The sequence below is a fragment of the Linepithema humile genome, chromosome 2 (genome assembly GCF_040581485.1).
Source record: "Linepithema humile isolate Giens D197 chromosome 2, Lhum_UNIL_v1.0, whole genome shotgun sequence".
Taxonomy (NCBI): Eukaryota; Metazoa; Arthropoda; class Insecta; order Hymenoptera; family Formicidae; genus Linepithema; species Linepithema humile.
In genome coordinates, this window is record NC_090129.1 from 11,617,161 (window position 1) to 11,642,986 (window position 25,826).

General features: G+C 35.0%; 1 protein-coding gene and 1 pseudogene across 2 annotated transcripts; both read right to left on the reverse strand.

Annotated features, from left to right (window-relative positions):
* Nucleotides 1–4,768: 4,768 nt before the first annotated feature.
* On the reverse strand, nt 4,769–8,048 carry LOC136998013 (uncharacterized). 2 transcript variants are annotated; one of them, XM_067349802.1, is made up of 4 exons: nt 6,793–8,048; nt 6,360–6,726; nt 6,050–6,176; nt 4,769–5,975 (listed from the first exon to the last, which is right to left on the reverse strand). In XM_067349802.1, the coding sequence occupies exons 1-4, from the start codon at nt 6,862–6,864 to the stop codon at nt 5,966–5,968; spliced, it is 576 nt and encodes a 191-aa protein (XP_067205903.1). In that variant the 5' UTR covers nt 6,865–8,048; the 3' UTR covers nt 4,769–5,965. The 2 variants fall into 2 exon arrangements, with proteins under 2 accessions (XP_067205903.1, XP_067205902.1); XM_067349801.1 differs by having other exon boundaries at nt 6,360–8,048.
* A 13,790-nt stretch (nt 8,049–21,838) lies between these two features.
* LOC105670510 (putative nuclease HARBI1) lies at nt 21,839–25,379 on the reverse strand (annotated as a pseudogene).
* Between the last annotated feature and the right edge of the window lie 447 nt (nt 25,380–25,826).

Sequence of the window (25,826 nt, forward strand, 5' to 3'; positions counted from 1 at the left end):
GAGACGGAACTTTTTTCTATTTGCAGTTTTTTTGTTCGATGCTTATTTTTAATAATAAAAATAAAAAAGTGAAAAATTTTTATCCCCAAATTCAATAAAATTTTAAGATATAAATCGTCGTAATTTGGCCAAATTTTGTTGAAATTGTTTGAAATTTGGTATATGCATGCAGTATAGTCTAGCGATGCCTACAAAACAATAAAAATGCTAAAAATCGCCTATTGTTTAATAATAATTAATTGCAAATTGAGGCCAATGGGTAACTACGTTTTTTTAGTTTTGCTGACAAAAAGTATCGAGGGAACTTGAAATTTGAAACAACTTCCAGTGAGACATTTGTTCCTCTCTATTGAAGGAAGATTTCTAGAAATTTTCAGATCGATTCATTGAAAATTTGCGGAAATATGCATTTTATAAAAAAACATGCGACGCCGCCAATGATAGCTCCGTGAGCGCTGAGCACCATCAGGCAGCGTACTCGCCGTTCGGTTTTCAAGGACTCGATTTTATAATGATTTTTTAATAGTTATACATTTGAACAATCGCTCACTCTCCACGAAATATCGAAATGATGAACTATTATTTATACGGTTTCTTAATTAAATACTTTTATTATTATTATTTTGAAATATTTCACATACACTCCAGAGACGCGGTCTCTAGGACGGTAATAATTTAACAAATAACAATAGAGTTGTAAGAAATCATTATAAAATCGAATCCTGGAAAGTTGAACGGCGAGTACGCTGCTTGATGGTGTTCAGCGCTCACAGAGTTATCATTAGCGGCGTTGCATGTTTTCTTATAAAATACATATTTCCGCAAATTTTCAATGAATCGATCTGAAAGTTTCCAGAAATCTTCCTTCAATAGAGAGGAACAAATGTCTCACTGGAAGTTGTTTCAAATTTTAAGTTCCCTCGATACTTTTTGTCAGTAAAACTAAAAAAACGTAGTTACCCATTGGCCTCAATTTGCAATTAATTATTATTAAACAATAGGCGATTTTCAGCTTTTTATTGTTTTGTAGGCATCGCTAGACTATACTGCATGCGTATACCAAATTTCAAACAATTTCAACAAAATTTGGCCAAATTACGACGATTTATATCTTAAAATTTTATTGAATTTGGGGATAAAAATTTTTCACTTTTTTATTTTTATTATTAAAAATAAGCATCGAACAAAAAAACTGCAAATAGAAAAAAGTTCCGTCTCGTCATTCTCTACAGTCTATATTTAAAAAAATTAATTTTGCAACTTTCAAAATTTTCATGCTCTGAGACGTTTGGACAATACTTTTACACGATTTCGAGCGCAGAGCAAGTTCTTTGATCCGCGGCCTTATATAATAACAAATGCTAAAAATTATCTTATTTGTGTCGTATTTGGTGTCATTTCATAAATCAAAAACTAAATATACATAAATAATATTTTCATAACATACTTAATTAATTATTATCTGATTGATATCGTGTTTGGTATCAGTTTAATCATAAAAATCTTATTAATTCATAACAATAATTTTTTAATTGATAATATACAAAGTAAAGGTTTGTGTTATAATTAAAATTTTATAATAATTACAGATATAAATATATAGATAAAGAAATCCTCGCGACATATCTGCCGGTCGGGCCGGCCCTTTATGCCCTATCTACACCGAAGGATGATCCTGCTTGTGGCTCATCCGATCACTTTTGCCTTCAGTGTGATTTTCAATGTGTTTCAATGCGTCTACATTACTCGCTCGGATGAGCCACAAGCAGGATCATCCTTCGGTGTAGATAGGGCATTACGCGCCGTAACAAATGCAGTAATACATTACGAGTGCGCGAATTCCAGTGGATATATATTTTTGTGAATTTATATATATTTGAGAAAAAAATATTTAAGAAATTAAAAAAGAATAGAAATCTCATTCTCTTTCAATTTATTCTCAAATATATACAAATTTACAAAGATACATGTCCATTGAGGTCCGCGCGCTCGTAATGTATTATTGCATTTGCTACGGCGCGTAATGGGTCGGCCCGACCGGAAGATATGTCGCGAGGATTTCTTCATCTATATATTTATATCTGTAATTATTATAAAATTTTAATTATAAAACAAATCTTTACTTTGTATTTCATCAATTAAAAAATTATTGTTATGAATTAATAAGATTTTTATGATTAAACTGATACCAAACACAATATCAATCGGATAATTTTTAATTAAATATGTTATAAAAATATTATTTATGTATATTTAGTTTTTGATTTATGAAACTGCATTTGCTACGGCGCGTGAGGGGCAGCCCAGCCCGGCTGCCTTACAAGAAAAACTTCGGTAATGCAACAAATGCAACGCGTATGTAGCGCAGTCGCACGCGCGCGCGCGTAAAATAAATATGTGTGTGTGTGTGTGTGTGTATGTGTGTGTGTGTATGTGTATGTGTGTGTGTTCTTAGTGTCCAGCAGTGATGCAAGATTGAGCATCCTGCATCATGCGCGACATGAGGGGAAGAGCCCCCACCAAACAAGCGAGCATCGCGTCCGTGTGCGCTCGCCGTGTGAGTCGTACGTTGTTGGAACGGCGAGTGCACATGGACGCGATGCTCGCTTGTGTGGTGCCGCCATGGTGGAGGCTCTTCCCCTCATGTCGCGCATGATGCAGAATGCTGAATCTTGCATCACTGGTGTCCAGAAATAGTGAAGCCGAGAGACGCGATGAGTAAACGATGTAAGTATTTATCAGGAGACGCGGTAGTGTCTCCGGCCAAGTTCAAAAAACGACACTACTAAGTCAGGAAAAGAATCTCTGGCAAAGTTCGGAAAATGACACTACTAAGTCTCTTATCCTGCGCGCACAAAGTCGACTTTTCGGGGGTTTGTAGCAACTAAAATATAAAAAATTTTATAAAAACACATAGTATATCCTTAAAGGCGGCATCGCCACGACTAATTTAAGCCAAAAAAAATTTAAATTGGTCCAGCCGTTTCAGAGATACAAGCGGTCAAAAAGTGATGTTGGTAATGCAAAAAATTAAGAAACGTCGTCTCCTTATTCTTCTCCTCTGTCCGCAGGGACGAATGAAGAATTTACGGGGCCCAGAGTATTATCATTATCATTAAAATTTACGGGAATTTCTCGCACCAGGTGCCAAGAGTCGACGATTTCGACTTCCCCGAGTTGCGCTACGGGAATTTCTCGCACCAGGTGTCAAGGGTCGACGAATTCGACTTTCGCGAGTTGCGCTACAGGAATTTTTCGCACTAGGTGCAAAGGGTCGACGAATTCGATTTCCCCGAGTTGCGCTACGGGAATTCCTTGCACCAGGTGTCAAGGTTCGACGAATTCGACTTTTGCGAGTTGCGCTACGAGAATTTTTCGCACCTGGTGCCAAGGGTCGTCGAATTCAATTTCCCCGAGTTGCGCTACAAAAATTCCTCGCACCAGGTGTCAAGGGTCGACGAATTCGACTTTCGCGAGTTGCGCTACAGGAATTTTTCGCACTAGGTGCAAAGGGTCGACGAATTCGATTTCCCCGAGTTGCGCTACGGGAATTCCTTGCACCAGGTGTCAAGGTTCGACGAATTCGACTTTTGCGAGTTGCGCTACGAGAATTTTTCGCACCTGGTGCCAAGGGTCGTCGAATTCAATTTCCCCGAGTTGCGCTACGAAAATTCCTCGCACCAGGTGTCAAGGGTCGACGAATTCGACTTTCGCGAGTTGCGCTACAGGAATTTTTCGCACTAGGTGCAAAGGGTCGACGAATTCGACTTCCCCGAGTTGCGCTACGGGAATTCCTTGCACCAGGTGTCAAGGTTCGACGAATTTGACTTTTGCGAGTTGCGCTACGAGAATTTTTCGCACCTGGTGCCAAGGGTCGTCGAATTCAATTTCCCCGAGTTGCGCTACGAAAATTCCTCGCACCAGGTGTCAAGGGTCGACGAATTCGACTTTTGCGAGTTGCGCTACAGGAATTTTTCGCACTAGGTGCAAAGGGTCGACGAATTCAACTTCCCCGAGTTGCGCTACGGGAATTCCTTGCACCAGGTGTCAAGGGTCGACGAATTCGACTTTTGCGAGTTGCGCTACGAGAATTTTTCGCACCTGGTGCCAAAGGTCGTCGAATTCAATTTCCCCGAGTTGCGCTACGAAAATTCCTCGCACCAGGTATCAAGGGTCGACGAATTTGACTTTCGTGAGTTGCGCTACAGGAATTTTTCGCACTAGGTGCAAAGAGTCGACGAATTCGACTTCCCCGAGTTGCGCTACGGGAATTCCTTGCACCAGGTATCAAGGTTCAACAAATTCGACTTCCCCAAGTTGCACTACGAAAATTTCGCAAACACGAAAGAGAGAGAGAGAGAGAGAGAGAGAAATATGACATATTTTGATATAAAATCTAAAATCTCTTAAAATATTTAGTTATCGATAATCTTACCGTAATATTTTTATGCACAGAATAATAAAACAAATCAATACGTGTAAAAAACCCATTATTTGAAGAAAAAGTATGCAATTTACAATGTACTTTTTTAACAATTATGCGTTTTCTTTATACCACTTGATTCTCATTATTCTAATCATAAAAGTATTACGGTAAGATTATCCAGAACTTAATATTTTTAGAGATATTTTAATTTAAATTTTATATCAAAATATGTCAGATTAAGATATAAAATAACTCGAAAAGTATTAAAAAAAACTTCTGAAAAGTATGAAAAAAAAATTATATTCTTTAATCTTGTTAATAATATTTTATTAACAAATAAACTGCCATATAATAGAATTTTATTAGTATTAATGAACGAAGAACATCTCATCGACGTTGACATCGATCCAGTCGCAAAACTTATAATTTAAATAATTTAATTAATATGTTATTAAGTTAATATAAATGTTACATTCAAAATGTAGAAAAATAATTTAAATTTTGTCACATAATTAATTTTGTACATTTCTGTACATTTTTATATTAACTTAATTACATATTAACTAAACTATTTTACATTATAACACGTCTTGTGTTTTATATAGCATTTAAGTCATGTGAAACAGATGTTTCATTGATAATATTAAAAAATAACTAATAATATAAGTATTGCGTTTGATATATCACAATTACGCTAGATGAAACATAATTAGTGTCATTTGAATGTTCTAACTACATTATTTTATGTTTAACATGTCTTTGATATCATATCATAGTTTTTTTCGCATATTTTGTAAAAATTTTAACATAACCGTGATATGAAGCCAAAGATATATTTCATATCAGCTATCCATAACTTTATATGAATGGGGCAGTTAAATCAAAGACATGTTACAACTAAAAATAGTTTAATTTGAATATTTGAAATAAAACATAAGTATTGCGTTTGATATCACAATTACGCTAAATGAAACATAATAAGTGTCGTTTCGAATGTTTTAACTAAATTATTTTATGTTTAACATGTCTTTGATTTGATATTATAGTTTTATTTCGTATATTTTGTAAAAATTTTAACAAAACTGTAATATCAAACCAAAGATATTTTATATCAGCTATCCACGGCTTTATATCAATGGGGCAGTCAAACCGAAGACATGTTACAACAAAAAATAGTTTAGTTTGAATATTCGAAATAAAACATCTGTTTCACAAAATGTAAGTGTGATACAAAATACTTGTGTTAGAATGTAAGATAATTTAGTTAATATACAACTGACTTAATATAAATGTTACATCTAAAATGTGCAAAAATAATTGAAAAATAATCTCAATTTTGTCACATAATTAATTTTGTGCATTAATATTAACTTAATTACATAGTAACTAAATTATTTCGCATTCTAACACAAGTATTTTGTCACATCACACTTACATTCTGTGAAACAGATGTTTTATTGGTAATATTAGAAAATAACTAAAAAAAATTTTTTCTTGAGCGATGCGACGAGCCGCTTGAACACCATGACTTGATAATACTTAATTGTTTCTGTAAAATAAATGTAATAACTATACATGTAACTATAACTTGTAATTTTTAGAAATTTTTTAATGCTTTCTTACCTTCTTCCTCTGCCTCTTCCCCTGTGTCTGCCCCAGTGATGTGGTGCCATGGATAGCTGATATAAAAATTTCATAAATCGTTCCTGCTGTCGGCGAGCTCCTGCGGCTCTACCTCTCGGTCTATAATCTGTAATTATTAAAATTAATTTAATTACATATGTGTTTTTATAATAGTACAAAGAAAAATATATTCTACGTAATTACTAAAAAATAGTGCGTAGGAAAATATGCAGTACGTAAGTACTAATAATTATACACTATGTAAGTACTAATATATGGTACAATCTTTAATAGATTAAAATTATGTTACCTTGTCTGTTTTGTTTCGACATTGAACCAGCGGCGACGGGACCGGCGGCGACGGAACCGGCGGCGACGGAACCGGCGGCGACGGAACCAGCGGCGACGGAATCAGCGGCAACGGGACCGGCGGCGACGAGACCGGCGGCCACGTCCCGGACGGCAACGGAACGGGCGGCGACGGAACGGGCGGCGACGGAACCGGCGGCGACGGGACCGGCGGCGACGGGACCGGCGGCGACGGAACCAGCAGCCACGTCCCGGACGGCAACGGAACGGGCGGCAACGGAACGGGCGGCGACGGAATGGGCGGTGATTAAATCGACGTCGACGTCGACATCGCCGTTGAGGAGCGATTCTTCGTTCATCATTAGTATCTGCAATTTTATTGTATTAATTTTATTTGTTAATAAAATATTAACAATATTAAAGGAGTTACTTACATCGTCCTCCATCCTCATGCGTTCACAAATGTCGAAGCGGTCCGCCATAGGTCCCCACAGGGCAGAGATCATTGAAGATCATTGAATCGATAATTAGTACAGATTTGAAACTTTCACAATAATATTGTCATCACTTCGACAGCTGGTAATGTAGTTTGGAGTAAGTTCGTGTAAATGTACATTATGGATTTAGTTATCATCGAGATTATCGATATAAGTAGATCTATATGTCGCGACTATGAATTCGGGATGTCAATGTTCAGTACTTCATTGATCAGTGAGTGTAAATATTGACGACAGAGTGTACCAGGTTAACTGCTTAAGTAGTGTTTGGTATAAAGAAGTGGCTACATAAGTAAGTAATGCATAGTTATTATTGTTACATTACATTTCCATTTATTTTATGTATTATCTTGTAATTATTGTATATGTTTTCCTAACTTTTACAGGTATTTGTCGATATGATTTTCTTGCGCTTACGTTTCCATTTAATATTATACATTAGACAAACGAAATCGTTGTAATATAATGGTCTATTGCCTTCTTACATAAATACAGTTCGTCGAGTCAATTCAATTGTCTTAGGAAATAAATTAGTTCTGCGATTTATTTATCATTGATGAAAACATATTTCTTTAAAAATTCAACAAACCGTTGCTTGACCAATAAATAAAGTTAGATTTATTTATAGATATACAGACACATGTGCAACAATTTTTGATATTCTGTTTTTCTATCCATTAGAATTTGTTCTGTGGGAGTTACATAGAAGAAGCCTGAGCTATAAAATAAAATAAATCTGCGGCTTTATTTTACTTTGAAGATTTTTACGCAAATAACTGTAATAGTACAGACTTTCTGAAGCTTACTTATATATTATCTATACTTTCTGGAGTTTAAAATCAGGTAAGAAATAATTACTATTATTAACATTTCTATTTATTCTATTTATGTATTATCTTGTATAATTATTGTATACATATGCTTTCTTAGCTATCACAGGTATTTATTGAGTAGATATGATTTTCTCGCGCTTACGTTACCATGTAATATATTATGCATTAGACCAGTGCTCGGAATTAGTTGAACATTTGAGCCGATTTCCGCGGGATACGCCTCCTTTCCTCTTCTTACCGCGCGCGCCGCAGCCGCTAGGGCCAGCGCCGCCGAGCGTTAGGAGCAGCACTATCTGATTATAAGTGGGTTCTTCTCCCTATTTATTAAAATTAAAAAAAATGTATTAAAATTTATTAAAAATTAATTTTTAATTTTAAAATATATTAAGTGGAAATATTTCAATAGATTTTTTTTTTTTTTTTGAGGTACTAATGCTGACGCTTTTTTTTTTTAAGTCGTTTCCCCCGTAGGCCTATTCCACTAAAGATAAAAATAACAAATTCTTAATTTAAAAAAAATATATAAAAGAGATTTTCTTAATTAGATTTTCTTGGCCTTTTATGAGAATGAACAATTGATGCAATAATGTAGATAGAAACCACTTTTAAAAAAACGCGTCAGCATTAGTACCTCATGAGTGACGTAGAAATCTATTGAAATATTTCCACTTATTAAATTTAAAAATAAAAAATTTATTTTTAAATTTATATTTAAATTTTAATACATTTTTTAAAATTTTAATAAATAGGGAGAAGAACCCACTCATAATCAGATAGTGCCGCTCCTAACGCTCGGCGGTGCTGGCCCTAGCGGCTGCGGCGCGCGCGGTAAGGAGAGGAAAGGAGGCGTTTACCGCGGAAATCGGCTCAAATGTTCAACCAATTTCGAGCACTGCATTAGACAAACGAGATCGTTGTAATATAACGGTCTACTGCCTTCTTACATATTTCTTGGAACATATTTCTTGGAACATATTTCTATTATTCATTTGTTGAATTTATTATTGAACAATTATTGCAGTTGTTTAGTTAATAAAATTTTATTTATTATTAATATATATACATATATAGGGTGCGGCATTTTAATTCAGACTCCAAAATATACAAGGTGTTTCTGAAAGGTCTTCTCAAACTTCAAAGGCGTATTCTAGCGGTCATAAGGATGAAAAAAGTTCTTATGAACGTGTCCTACAACGCTTTCTTTTCGAGATACCTTTTTTCTCGACAATACTGTTCTTGGGCGCTGAATTGCGGCTGGCGAACATTTCGAACATTTACTTTGATTGTTTTTTGGATTTAATACTGCACTTTCCAATAAAATTAAAAATTTCATTAAAAATTAAAAAATGATTGTATCTTGAAAAGGAAACATTGCAGGACATATGTTTATAGGAATTGTTTTCATCAGGACCGCTAGAATACGCCGTTGAAGTTTGAGGAAACCTTTCAGAATCATGTATAAAAAATAAAAATGAAAAGAAATGTTTTAAACAAAAGTTGTTTGCTTCATAAAAGAAAAAGAGATAGAGATATTAGTTACACCTTGGGTGGAGATGCTTCAAAGATTTAAAGATCAATCAAGTTTTCTTAAATGGAACTCTTCTAATTTTTTTATAAATCGATTCTTCACCATATTCGACGTAAGAAGTTGTAATGATAGAATGGCCAAAAATTGAATAGTTTAGGAGAATTTTTATACTTTAATTTGACATAATTTTACATAAAGTATGAAATATTTCGTAATATAATCATTTTTCAATTATCTTATCTATATACTCTTCTGCACAAAATAATGAGAGGAATCAATTGGTATATAAAAAACACAGTTATTTTTAAGAAAAAGTATGATAATTTGCAACAAGCAGTAACATATTTTTTTTTAAACATTGATTCCTCTCATCATTTTGTGCATAAAAGTATTGAGATAAGATAATCGAAAAATGAATATTTAACGAGATTCTATCGTTATAACTTTTTACATCGAATATCGCGAGGAATCGATTTATTTAAAAAAATTAGGGTGGCATTTAGACGTTTCAATTTAAATGCCGCACCCTGTAGGTTGTATATACAGTGTGTCCCAAAAGTTCAAAAACTGTTAAATATCTCGAAAATAAAACATTTTTTTATTTATAGGAAAATGTTTTAGAAAAAACTTGTTCGCTTTGAAGAGGAAGCAAGGAAAAGGATATTAGTTTGACTATGAGTGAAGGCGCTTCGACGATTTGAAGGTAAACCTCATTTTTTTAAATGGAAGCGCTCTAATTTTTTTATATAAATAGATTCCTTGCAATATACGCTGTTAAAAGTTATAAGGGTAGGATGGTCAAAAATGGAATAGTTTTCAAGATATATTATATGCATATGTTTATTTTCATTTGACATAATATTTCTACCTGAATATTTATAAGCACAAAATAATGAGAGGAACAAATTGGTGTAAAGGAAACATATAGTTGTTTTTAAGAAAAAGCATGAATTTGCAACAAGCAGGTACATATTTTTTTCTAAACAACTATTTATTTCTTTACACTAATTGATTCTTTTCATTATTTTGTGCATACAAGTATGCAGATAAGGTAATGGAAAAATGACTATTTTATGAGATATTTTATTGTTTTAGTAAAATTATGTCAACGTATAAAATATCTCATAAACTATTTAATTTGTGGCCATTCTACCTATATAACTTTTAACACCGAATATTGCGAGGAATCGATTTATAAAAAAATTAAGATAGAGTTCCATTTAAAAAAACTAGATTGACTTTCAAATCTCCGAAGCGCTTTCATCCAAATTAATATGTCCATCTTTTTTCCTTTTTCGAACCAAACATCTTTTGTCTAACACATTTTCCTATAAAATGTTTTATTTTCGAGATATTTAATATAAGTGTAGAATTTATGGAATAATTTTTTTTTATAAGCAAGGTTTATAAACAGGATTTATTTATATAGAATAGAAAGCAGCAAAAATTTTTAGGAGATTGCATTGATGATTTAGTGATAATAAATAAATACTATTTTTAAATGTTAATGTGATTACTTGATTTTCAACTATTCAGAAATACTATACAGAAGATAAATGTAGCTTCACTTCTTTATAAGCAAATTTTCTGCAATATTTTATTTAGTATAATAATTTTAAATCTCTGCATATGTTTATTAAAATTATTTTAAACTGTTCGCTTGCTTATTGCAAAAAAACTTGTACAAAGTTTACAATTATTAATCTAAAATTTATAACTTGTTTGTTTTATGTATTAATACACTTTTTTTATTTTTCAGATCCAGAAAAAAATTAGAAAAAATAATCGGCTGCTCTGGCGCTGTATAACGGCTGCCGTAAGCGCTGAATTAAAATATCGGCTGCAATAGCGCTGAGTTTTGGCCCTGGCTGGCTTGTCCTAGGCGCCAAATTAAAAAATCTGATATAGAATTCTGTAACTTTAATTATTCGTTTAAGGTGATTGTGACACTTGCATGACTAAAAGACTGCCCTAAGCGCCATATATCTGTATAAGGCTGCCCCGAGCGCCAGCTCAAAATGCATCATCAGTGTCACAAGTTCTATTATGGCAATAAGGAAAAAGACATTTTGATTTCCAAAGAATGGTTGACAGAAACGATGATAGATAGTTTCCATGCGTTACTCGAAAGAAATTCTGAATATGCACCTCGACCTGTATGGTTGACGATATTTCCTGATCAGATTGTTCCACTCGAAAATCTAAAAAAGAAGCATTTGCAAATACTGCACAGTAATTTCGCGGGCGGACATTGGGTTACTTGTCATTACGACGCAAAGTCTGTTATTATATATGATTCTCATGAAGGCAGTCGTAATGCTAATAAGCAAAATTTGAATGGAGAAATTCGAATTTTTGTGGAGAGATTATTTCCTTTTCATGATTTTCAAAACAATCCGATAGTCTTTCCTACAGTCCAGTCGCAAGTCGACGGTTGTAATTGTGGTCCTATGGCGATTGCGTTTGCTACATCGATTCTGTTTGGCATAAATCCTTGTATTGTGACGTACGATCGATCTTTGCTAAGACCTCATTTGTCTGCAATGTTTGCAGGACAAACAATCACTCATTTTCCGTACCTCTGTAATTCAACTGCTCCATTAATGTTATTACCGTTGGAGACATTGAAAATACGAGAGGCGGATGCACTGAGAAAAAGGCTTGCACGTAGCAAGGAAACTGAAGAACAGCGTTCAAAACGACTCGAGAAAGATGCTTTTTCTCACAAACAACAATATGCCAAAAACGCTGATTTTTTATGCACTCAAAAGCGCAATAAATATAAACAGGACCCTAAAATAAAATGTTATAAAATGTGTGAGGTATATAAAAAAAACCCCAAACCGAAACGCCAGATAATGTGTGATCAGTACATACAAGATCCCGAAACACAACGTCAGAGAGTGCGTAATCAGTACAAAAAAAATCCTGAGGAACAATGTAAAAGAAAACGCGACGAGTACCAAAAAGATTTAGAAAATAAACGAGCTCAAAAACGCCATAATTACTCACACCAATTGCTGTACAATCGGCAAATCAAAAAAAAAAATTATTTTAAAAATGCTGCACGTGAAAGAGATCGCCGAAGAAAATTTAAACACAAACATTCTGACTCAAAAAAACTGTACAACAAAAAGTATTATGCAAAACGTGGTAACAAGTCTATCGTACAAAGATCAAAGACGATCGAGAGAGTAAAAGAAAAATTCAGTACTGTCCGATCTTGGCAAAAGTGTTTTAACTTTCCAAAATGGTCAGAGTTCTATATTCGACGGATATCGAGGAAAATTAATAAACCGGCGATATGTGCTCGATTGGAAGCCGAATATATATTCAAGTGGTGCATGATAGCAAAAAAATCGTACGTCAATGCAGCAAGAAAAGTGTTTTTGTATTTGAAAAATGCTGCTGAAACCGCACTATTGCGATTCAATGAATGTAAGACTTTGAAATATCCAAAAAGCGATCGAATTAGAGCTCTTTGTGGCTCATCCAAACATACTTCGTCTTCCGAAGCATACTTTTTTGAAACTGCTTACGAGCAAAGGAAAAAGTTTGAGCAACCACTTATAATAGGACAGTCCTCTTCTCATGGAGTGATAAATGTTTTACCGTTAATGGATAACAATGATAAAAAGTCAAAAATATGGCACTGTGACGAGAAACGATGCCGCATAAGTGATATTTCCTTGGAAAAGTATGTGAAATTGTTGGAAGAGTTTGAAGGAGCTACTATAAAGAAGATAATGAATGCTAAATTCATGGCGCGGCTCAAAAATTGTTCTGTTTCACATATGAGTAGCAGATTGGGACATCCTCCGGACTGTTATGCGAATCCAAATATTTGCGAATCATACATTGCAACGATAAGCACTTTATCGCCTCATTTTCCTCTCGTGAGAAATATTCGAATAAATGTCTACAAATTGATAGGCAATTATAAAAAATTTCATCATTTGTTTTCAGCTTTGAGATTTGTCAATATGGATAAATTGCTGGAAATTTCCAATGATGCAAAGGTTAAAGCAAGATTTTACAAAAACAATTTGACCGTTAGTTTGGACGAGGAAAAAATTTTGTCGCAAAATTACGAAGCGTTTACAGTTATGAAAAAGAGATTGTTGGATACACCACGTTTCCCTTGTGTCTCTTGCGAAAAACTATGTGTGAATAGTGACGTTTCTGAGCTAAAAAAGCTGAAAAAACCAGTAGAGGGACCTTTTTGGAAAAACTTGATGACTTACGTAACAGAACACAATAGCGATACTGGATTAATTTGTAAGTTTTGTTTGGGCAAATTTCGGAAAGGCATGTTGCCTTCTACTTGCGTTTTGAATAATCTTGCCGTAAAACCATTACCGGATGTTTTGTCGGATTTCAATGATTACGAAAAAATGTTAATCAAGAGAATGAGCAGCTTCCAAGTAGTGCAAACAATGGGCGCTGTTTCGAACAAACATTTGCCGCACAGACAAATGATCCGTAAAGTAAAAGGTAGAACATTTCATTTGCCACTTCCTTTACAAGAAACATTGGATAAGATATGTCCTCCGGAAAATCCTATAAATTTGAAACACGAGTTGCACATTCTCGTTCGAGGTATGCCTAAAAAATCAAAAGTTGTTTGGGAAAATTTGGTGGATATTAATAAAGTGTTTAAGGCTTTGCAATGGTTAAAAGAAAATAATCCGCACTATTCGGAAATTCGTCTTCCAGCGTCATCTGATGATTTATTAAATGAGAAGTTGCAAGAAACAGAATATCAGATCGTCGATGATGGGGGCGAGGAGAGCAATAATGACGAAATAGATGAGGTGGTTGAGGACACCGTACAGCAGATTAAAGATAATGACCAAATCGTTTTGAAACGTAAGGCTTTCCTGACGCAAATTACCAAAGACTCGGGTATTAATGATCAGTATACGATATACCCAATGCGCGTGAAAAGGATTGATAACGAATCTGCACTCAAACTTTATCAAATGTTAAAAATCGAAGATGTTCCAATGGATAATCGTTATAAATATCTGGATGTCATGTGTTTCCCCGATTTATATCCAGAGGGTATCAATGGACAACGAGAAGATAGAAATTTTGCATTACCGGAATATTTATTCATCAGAACGCGATTGATGTCGAAACACAATAGATTCAGATTGAATCCGCAGTACTTGTTTTTCCTTCTTCATGATACTAACAACCGACAATTGAAAAACGGTATATATTATACGATGATGGTTGCTAACGCACGAGAGAGATATACTGCTGATAGATACTTGAACGAATTGAAAGACGAACAATTGGAATCGAATTTAATGAGTATTTTCGGAAAACTGAGAAATACGGATCAATTTTGGCGACAACCATCCAATAATGTGAAATGCATGACTCTGCATTACGGCCCAGCAACGTGGTTTTTGACTTTGAGTCCTAGTGAATGGAAATGGTCCGATTTGGGTGAATATTTACGAGACATGAATCCCGATAAAGAGAAGTTAAGCATTAACGAACTAATCGCATATGACCCTGTTAGCACGTCTAGATTCATGTGCATAAAATTCAAAGCCATGATTGATTTTATTCGTTCAGTTGATAACCCAATAGGGGAAGTAATCCACTACTTCTGGCGATTAGAATATCAAACTAGAGGTATCCAGCACATGCATTGCTTGATTTGGATAAGAGATGCTCCTGTGCTAGGAAAATCGCCGGATGAAGAAGTTGTTTCGTTTATTCAAAAATACGTGACGTGCGAAATTCCAGATAAAAACGTTTCGCCAACATTGTACGAAACGGTTACAAGTGATCAGAATCATAAACATAACTCGTATTGCATGCGTACAAAGAAAACCGAAACAAATATTTACAGAAAGTGTCGGTTTGATTTTCCGCGATCAGTTACGACAAATTTCGTTTTAAGAGACGTTGTCACTTCAATAGTGGGTAGAAAAAATTTACGCAGTAGAAGCAGGTTGTACGATCTTCCTCGCAAGAAGTCGGAGAGGTTTATTAATGATTATAATCCGGCTATCAAATTGGCTTGGGAGGGAAATATGGACATACAATTTGTTGGAGAAAAATCAGAGTTTTTAAACTCGTATTTAACAAAATACACGACAAAGTCGGAAAAATGTAACATAGACTTTGAAATGATAGATTCCAATAAGCCTTTGGCATCGAAATTGTGGAATTTTGCGATGCGTCGTTTGAATAACAGAGAATGCGGTGCTTTAGAAGCTGCGGATACACTATTAGGGCATCCCTTGTATGGTACGGATTGTGATACCATTATCAAATGGATCGACGTCAATGAAGTGAGAAACAGAAAAGTTAAAACATTCAATGAAATTACAGCTCTCGATAAAAATTCTACGAATATCTATTGTCCGTCGCTCATCGATGATCATTATCCAAACAGACCTAAAGAACTAGAATCATTGAATTTGTACGATTTTACTAGATTCTGGGACATTGTAAAACAGATGCCAAAAAGTGACGAGGTCGAATATTACGAACTGGTATCGCGTTTATTTGTAAAGAAACGAAAAAAGGGTAGTTTAATAAACCATTACCGATTCAATGTAAAAACTGAACCCGAAAAGTACTTTTACTCGCTGCTTCTTCTGTTCAAACCATGGAGAGATTCGAGTGAACTCAAAGGTGCGTACGAAACTTACACGGATGCCTTTAAGAATTCAGAGACTGGATTGACGAAGGCAATGAAATATCACGAAAGGCTCGAAGAAATACAGAAAGCTTTTGAGGATGTTACTGAATTGATCGAGAAGCGTGAAAATGATTTAAAAATAGCAGACGGAGACAAATCTGATGACGATGAACTGGATTGCAATCCAGTACAAGCTGACGACGCGATGAAAAATCTGGAAGATTTTGGTAAGATTGACGCCCCGATTAATTTATCGCAAATGATGTCGCAATTGAACAAAGATCAGAAAAGAGTCTTCGACAGGGTATGCCAAGTTTTACAAAATAAAAATCATATTCTACGATTGTACGTAAGCGGTGAGGGTGGTACAGGAAAAAGTTTTCTTATTGAAACGATCAAACATTGGATCAAAATAAATTTGAAAAAAACGACTGCGATATCTGCTCCCACGGGTATTGCAGAATTCAATATCGATGGCCTGACAATCCATAGAATGTTTCAGCTACCCGTCACTCATGAATCTACGCCTAAGTACGTGCAATTGTCAGACGTAATCTTGAAAATTTTGAGAGACAAATTGAAGAATGTCGAACTATTCATAATCGATGAAGTATCCATGATTTCGAATGTGACACTTATGTTTATCAATCTACGATTATGTGAAATTTTTGATACGACAGATACAAATGATGGTTTCTTTGGTAGAAAACACATTCTCTTGTTTGGAGACTTGTTGCAGCTTCCTCCTGTAAAAGGACATCCTCCGTTCGTTAAAATGTCTCGATCAGATGTTCAGAAGTATTTAGGTACCATGGGTGGATTTGACTTGTGGAGATTGTTTGATTACGACGAACTCTTGATAAATATGCGACAAAGAGGCGACAACAGATATCGCGATATACTTTCTAGAATACGAATAGGTCTCATAACGGATTCTGACATCAATGTACTTGAATCAAGAAAAATCATTTTCAAAGAAAATAGTTGCGACGAAAGATTGAATGAACTTTACACTTATATGAATCAATTACCGACCGATACAATATGTTTATTACCTACGTGTTATTTGTGCAAGGTTTTGAACACGGCAATGCTTAATAAAATCGACGGCGAGGAAATTCTACTAATAGCAGAAGATGATGTCGACTGTGCTCCAGCAATGAGAAAAAAAGTGCAAAAAACCTTGGAAGATAAAGATGACAAAGTTTCAGAAACGGCAGGCATTGAAAGAGTAATAATGATTAAAATTGGTGCTAAAGTGATGATTCGACGAAACATTGACGTAACTCTGGGACTTGTCAACGGAACAATAGGCAATGTAGTTGCGGTTAATCGTGCTGCTGATGGAAATATTTATTCCGTCACATTAGTTACTTCGGATAACAAAGAATTCGCAATAACGAGAGTAGACATTAAATTCGAGATATTTCACAAAATAGTGGTACATCGCAAACAATTTCCATTGTCCCTCAGTTATGGAATAACTATACACAAAAGTCAAGGCGTTACGTGTAAAAATGCAATGATGGATCTGGGAACGACTGTATTCAGTGATGGTCAAGCCTATGTAGGTTTGTCTCGAGTGAGTACATTGGAAGGCCTACATTTGATAAACTTCAATCCGGCATCAGTTCAAGCACACTCAGGAGCCATTTCGGAATATAATCGACTAAGATCTTTGTTCAAATCTCAGCTGCCACAAATCGATTTATCCAAGAAAAAGGCTATAAAAGTTTACGATCGTCGATGGACCATACCTAGTATCATTGATAATGTACAGAATCATGGTTGCGAGGAATCAAAAAGTGTAATTACGTGGAAAATATACGGCCTTCTTAATGACGATAATGTTTCGTGTTACGCTAATGTAATATTGCAGTGTGTATTTCATTGCGTGCGTATCAGGCAACAAATACTAAAATATAAAGCATCGAACGCATTGACTGATGCTATATGCGCGTATACTGAGCGTAAATATTGCAACGTTCAAGCGGTTAGAAGATCTGTCGGAGAATGCTTCGAAGAACGAATACAACAAGATGCTTCGCAATTTTTCATGGCTCTAATGTCGACGTATTCTGAAATCAATGATATATTGGAACACGAATTGAAGCACGTAACATGTTGCTCAAATGCCAAATGTAATTACACGGTAACTACGTTGGAAAAAAGTTGTTTGCTAATATTACCTATACAATCGACATTAAAAAGGAAAAGAGGTGTCACGCTACAAACTTTGATTGATTCGGAATTTTCCAAATGGGAAACGATAGACGGCAGTTGTAACGCATGTAAAGGTTCCGTTCTGAAAAAGAAAACCGTAATCGAATCGACTTTATCCATCTTAGTGATACAGCTCAATTTATACACTTTTGTGAACGGTGTTTGCAAAAAAATTATCAACAATCGGATTAACGCCGTACCGACGAATAATATCACGATAGATAAAAAAAAGTACAAGGTAATAAGCGCTATATTTCACGAAGGCGAAGAAATGAATCGTGGTCACTACACGTGTATGTTGAGAGCAGAAAAAAAATCAGAATGGTATTGCTCTAATGACATGAAAGTCATTAAGAAAAACTGGCCCAAAGGAGCACAAGGGGCGTACATATTGTTCTTGGAGCAGATTAAGTGATTTTGGAAATAACTGCATTTAATGACACTTTCCTCGAATGTAAGTGTCGGAATTTCTTTGTAGTAAATTTACGTGAATTTTTTAGATCCGGAAAATTATAACAATTAATCGGCTGCTCTGGCGCTTCATAAAAGCTGCCGTAGGCGCTGAACTAAAACATCGGCTGCCATAGCGCTGAGTTTAGACTTGTCCTAGGTGCCAAATTAAAAAAATTATTTTTGGGCCCCAAACAAAAATTATTTTCGCAATTATAGCGTTTACGGCTGCAATAGCGTTGAATTCAGGCTTGCCCTAGGCGGTCAATTAGAAAAATCTGGGATAGAATTCTGTGCACAAAATGTAAAAAAGTAGGTGATATAGCACAAAAATTCATAAATGATAAGATCAGGCCAAGTTCCAAAAAAGACACTCCAATATGTTTATATTTTAATAATAATCTGAATTTTTAATATATTACCAACATGAAAAGTAACTGATATATTGTTCAAGGTGCAAATTCAAAATAAACATACATAAAATATACATAAAATGTATAAATAAAACTGATCATAATTTGATTCTAGAAAGTAAGTGATATATTATTCTTAGTGCACATACAAAATTTTTTAAAATTTAATTAAAATAACAAAATATTTATTAAAAAATACAAAAACACTTGGCGCTGCCACACCGAACAACATGTTAACTTACATAATGTCAATTAATTACATGATGTCAGTTAATCATGCTATTATTACATTATTACTCATTTTCGTTGTTTCATAATACTATAGGTGTAAAGATGTAAAGGGGTGGAGGGGTGGTGGAGCCTCTTGACGGGGGGGGGGGGGGGGGGAGGAAAGGGGGAAATGGCGTAAAGGGGTTGCGCTAGGGGGAGGGGGGATGGTGAAGCCCGTTGGCAGCGCCAAGTGTTTTTGTATTTTTTAATAAATATTTTGTTATTTTAATTAAATTTTAAAAAATTTTGTATGTGCACTAAGAATAATATATCACTTACTTTCTAGAATCAAATTATGATCAGTTTTATTTATACATTTTATGTATATTTTATGTATGTTTATTTTGAATTTGCACCTTGAACAATATATCAGTTACTTTTCATGTTGGTAATATATTAAAAATTCAGATTATTATTAAAATATAAACATATTGGAGTGTCTTTTTTGGAACTTGGCCTGATCTTATCATTTATGAATTTTTGTGTATATATATATATATCAACTTTATAAATTTTATAAAAAGCATAATTTCTCTCTCTCTCTCTCGTTATTTCTCTCGTTCTGTCTGTCATGTAAAAATTAAAATATTTTTTTTTATTGCAGCACGAAGCGAAGGCAACTTGCCGTCAGGACGAAGGGGGACGGTGCCGACGGCACCGTCAACATCGGACACGAGGACCCCGGCGACGGTACCGGTGGTACCATCAACATCGGACACGAGGACCCCGGCGACAGTGCCGGCGGTACCATCAACATCGGACACGAGGACCCCGGCGACGATACCGGTGGTACCGTCAACATCGGACACGAGGACCCCGGCGACAGTGCCGGCGGCACCGTCAACATCGGACACGAGGACCCCGACGACGATACCGGTGGTACCGTCAACATCGAACACGAGGACTGCGGCGACGTCGCCGTTAGCAGACAGGGCGAATATCCAGACAGGAAGAATAGGCCAAGATGTAAGAAAGGTTAGTTCTTTATGGTATTTATAGTATTATATATTTTTCTCATAAAGAAAAAATTAAAGACAAATGAGCCAAGTTATTATTACATATATTAGAGCTTTTTTTGATAAAATGATAAACAGAAACGTTTCTGCCTATATTTTCCTCTGTATAAATAGTAAAATAAATTAAACTTACATTATTATAAAAAATAAAATTATGTCGTTTGCATCCTCTATCTGCAATGGAAAATAATTTGACAAGCTTGATAAAAAGTTATGTCCAAGTTATTGTATTTCTTATTGATGATAATCATTGGAAAAATTAGATCGTCGATACTATAGAATAATAAAATAAAATATAGAAATACCAAAATTATAATATATAAAAAGAAATTATTATATTATAATTGTAATTTTTTATTGTAATTACAATTATAATATAATAATTGCTTTTTATATATTATAATTTTGGTATTTCTATATTTTATTTTATTATTCTATAGTATCGACGATCTAATTTTTCCAATGATTATCATCAATAAGAAATACAATAACTTGGACATAACTTTTTATCAAGCTTGTCAAATTATTTTCCATTGCAGATAGAGGATGCAAACGACATAATTTTATTTTTTATAATAATGTAAGTTTAATTTATTTTACTATTTATACAGAGGAAAATATAGGCAGAAACGTTTCTATTTATCATTTTATAAAAAAAAATCTGTAATATATGTAATAATAACCAATTCGACTCGTTTGCTTTTTATTTTCTTTATGTGATTTGTATCAGAGCTTTATACAGAAGTTTTGTTTTATATATTTTTCTTTTTTTATCCAAATCTCTTCTGTCTTCTGTTTTTGAATAGTTACATACATGTGTGTATGTGTATCTGTGTAAAAGTACTAATATTTATATTATTTTTCAGAATATTAATGATGCGGTGCGTCAAGCAATCAATCAACAAAGAAAAAAGCAGAGGAAGTATGCCAATTTTAAACGGCACACCGCACCAGGGTACGGGCTCCAACTGGCACCATCCGGATACATGCCCGCGCCTGCATCTTCTGGATATGTGTCCGTGCTATCGGCACCTCCTGGATATATGCCCGCGCCGCCTGCACCTTCTGGATATGTGTCCGTGCCATCGGCACCTCCTGGTTATATGCCCGCGCCGCCTGCACCTTCTGGATATGCGTCCGTGCCATCGGCACCTCCTGGATATATGCCCGCGCCGCCTGCACCTTCTGGATATGCGTCTGTGCCATCGGCACCTCCTGGATATATGCCCGCGCCGCCTGCAGCTTCTGGATATGCGTCTGTGCCATCGGCACCTCCTGGATATATGCCCGCGCCGCCTGCAGCTTCTGGATATGCGTCTGTGCCATCGGCACCTCCTGGATATATGCCCGCGCCGCCTGCAGCTTCTGGATATGCGTCTGTGCCATCGGCACCTCCTGGATATATGCCCGCGCCGCCTGCAGCTTCTGGATATGCGTCTGTGCCATCGGCACCATCCGGATACATGCCCGCGCCACCGACACTATCCGGTTATATGCCTGCGCCGCCGGCATCATTTGGATTTGTACCCGCGCCGTCCGGGGGATATTATTATTAAAAACTGTCTCAAACTTGTCATTTCGTATTATATAATTTTATGTATTTCATAAAATTTTATAAAAAAATAAAAAATAAAATAATTTTATATATTTATGTTAAATTTCTTTCCTTCCCATTCCTCTTATTATTAATTAATTTTATTTTTTTAAATTAATTTTATTTTTTTTATTTTTTTTATAATATACTTATATCTGTGTTTTTCTAATCGCTTGTTTATTGCATATCGCTCTGTACATCAGTGCTTCATGTTCCACTCATATATCTGCCACATGTTTACTCGCGCTTCTCTCTCTCTCTCTCTCCTTCTCTCTTTCTCCTTCCCCCCTTCTCCCTGCTAATTTATAATTATAATCTTTCATTTGTATCATTATCTTTTTTCATTCGTGTGACTTTTATTTTAATTTTTATATTCTTTTATTTTTATGGTTCTCATCTTTCTATATAATAAATTTATTTATGCATTTTATTTTGCAGTATACATGAAATATACTACAAAATAAAATGCAATAAAATATGCTATAAAATTAAAAATGCATAAATTATTGTTATTTAGGCAGATGAGAACTATAAAAATAAAAACCATATAAATGATAAAAAAATAATGATACAAATGAAAGAATATAATAATCAACTTGCAGAGGGAGAGGGGAGAGAGAGAGAGAGAGAGAGAGAGAGAGAGAGAGAGAGAGAACCGTAAGTAAAAATGTAAGCAGATATGTGAGAAAAGCATGAAGTCGATGCAATTAGCGATATGTTGTAAGCGAGCACTTAGAAAGAGACAGAATAAATGTACGATAGAAAGAGAAAAGAACGAGTTTAATAGTATTAGTGCGTACACATATATATTACTCTCTCACGCAAGGATGAAATAACAAGGATAGTATTGTCTGTTCTTATCGAGTAAACAGGCAAGTTTTAGCTCCATCTGTTCTAATATTAGCCAACTAATTTATTGCTCTGTTTTACTCTCGTACCTCAATCTCGCACACACACATATGCATAAATTTTTACAGACACTAATCTTTTTTATTAGGCTTCCAAACTTACTTTTAAAAATTCACAGATATTCTTTCATATTAGACCGAAAACGGACGCTATGTCTTTCGCACAGAAAAACTGCAGAATTTTAAAGTTAAACAAATATTGACGCCACGTGCAGATAACAAAACTGTAATTTAAAATTTTTTTCTGTTTTTTACTAAATATTATAGCATCCGTTCTTCGTTATTATAAGTACTTGAATTGTGGAGAAGGATTTTTCAATCTGTATAGCTAAAAAAAAGATTAGTGTTTGTAAAAATAATGTCGGTAAAGAAGAACTGTAGGATCCCCTTAAGTGCCCGAGCTACGCCGCCATCTCGACAATCAATCGAACAGGACCGGAATATAAGAGACGCCGTAAACTTCAAATCGATTTTTCTCGAAAACGGCTGAGTGTTGCGCCCTATCCTTTTACTCAAGTACTCTTCTGATAGAGTACTATGCCATATAAAAATTTGTTTGAAATTGGTGACCCCAAGTCCGCGTCCTCCCCTTGTAAGTTTTGCACATATTAAATCTCTTTTAATAACACCTGTACGAGCAGCATCTATAAAAAGTTATATAGAATTAAATTAGAATTAATTTTAATTTATAGAATTAAATAATAAAAAAAAATATATTATATAGAGAATACCTTAAGCCTGCGGCACACGGTACGATTTTGCTTGCTAGATTACTTGCGATTTAATAAAATACTACAAATGCACCATACAATATTCAGCATTTTTAGTAATTTAATAGATCGCAAGCAATTCAGCAAAAAAAATTGTACCGTGTGCCGCAGGCTTTACTTAAAGTTTAAATACTAACCTTCGACACAAGCAGCATCATGAATATCCTCAGCAAAATTTTCTACATTATTAATAGTTTCTTCATTGACTTCTATTTCAAGTTCATCACCTCTTATTAAACATACATTGTGTAGCACACAACGGGCAAGAATATGTTGTGGAATCAAGTCAGTACGTTCCATAGCAAGTACATTCAAGAGACTTCAAAATTCCTTCCTTCCTTTTAATAAACCAAAGCTCTTTCAATATTGATTCTTGCTGAAGCATGACAGAAATTGTAATTTTTTTGGTGCTCTGTTAGATGACCATTGTCTCGATATGGCATCAATAGATTTTCGTGCAATTTATAAGCCTGATCTCCAATTAAATGACAATCTTCCGGAAATTTTGACTCATCTCCTAAATAGGTTTGTACTTCTGACAAACGGAACACTCGCTGATCATGAACAGATCCTACATGCCCTATGAAACAGTGAATAAATTGGCATTTGTAATCGCAGATAACCTGAAAAAAATAGGTAAAATTTTAAAGAATAGATACAATTTTATAAGCAATTCTTTAAAAAATATTCTACAATAAATTCAAAGAATGCAGAAAGAAGCATATTACCTGAAGTTGAATTGAATGTCAGCCTTTCCGGTTGATATAAGCTTCAGGATTGTCTATGGGAGCTGGAATGTTAATGTGTGTGCCATCAATTGCACCAATGACTTTAGGAAAACCACTGGTAGCTTGAAATCCTGCCCAAATTTCTGCAACTCGTTCTTCTGTAGGCCACTTTATTATAATAGGTGCAAGTTTAACAAGAGCATTTACAACACGTTTTGTTATATACAACGCAGTATTTCTACCGACATTAAATCTTTCGCAAATTGACCTAAACATAAAAAAAAACATAAGAATTCTCAAATATATAATTTGATAATCCAGAAAGTGTTACCTGAAAGAGTCTGGAGTAGCTAGTCTCCATAATTGAATAAAATAAAAATTGCTTTTGTGGAAAGATCATAGATGTTCCAGCTTTTTGCCTTTGTAATTTTGGCTGAATGAAAGACAGAAGGTAATCGAAAATTCCGCGAGATATCCTAAAATACAATACTTTAAATACAATAAGCATTTTTATTTTTATCTTAGTACAACTAAATAATAACCAATAAATAACTCTATTTTTTATAAGAAAAAAAAATTACTTTGCTAATACCTGAAATGAGCCTTGAAATCCTGATCAATTAATGCTGGCACTATTCTTTCCACATAATTCTGTACTCTAGGCACTTTTCTTCTTTAATTAATTTCTTTTGCAGTTAGACATTCTTCTTCTAAATCACTTTCAGAAGATGATGATGATGAATCTATTATTTTTTGCACTATAAGTGCTATTGCTGTAAATAAATTTTTTCTATTTGGCTCCACTATTCCGTTATCCATTGTTACAGCTGAGATAAATCGCTTTACGTTATGCAGTAACTATGGCGCCATAACACCGCGCTAATGCTGTTCATGGAGCTCGCATTCACTAACGCTATCTTGGCTCTGTGAACGGAGCTAGTAGCGTTAGCGTTGATAGCATGATAGTGAGCTCCCCGAACGCACCATTGATTGAAGTACGGAATAATTTCTTGACGCCTGTCCAAACAAAAGATAAAGGATCAATATAACGGAGAAGCTTTATCGCAATAGGCAATCCGACGGATCGCGAACCGGCATCGACTCGTGAGCTAAATAATCGAAAAACGTCCTACAGTTTTCTTCAGAAGTGAGATCGAGACTCGCGGAGTTGATAGCGAACAATTAATTTTACATCGCGATTGTGTTTCGCGTTATTAATTGAGACGCGTTGCGCGAATTGTGATCGCGGCGTGCGGATCGTTACCTGCAATTGAAGGGCGGGACTGACGCTGTGTGTTTGGCGTGATTGACCGTTGTCGAGATGCCGAAGGAGCCATCGGATACATCATTGTGCAACTACACCATTGTGCAATTAAAAGAGAAACTTAAATCAATAAAGCTTAGTATGACGGGCACTAAGGACGAGTTAATATTACGATTATCGAAGGCCGATCCGAATATGTGGGAAAATATGGCGACAATGGAGACAGAAGAAGTGGAGAGTGACGAAGACACACCGGGCTCCCCATCGGAGGCTCGGAATATGCAGGATGCATCCGTCGTTGATGCAA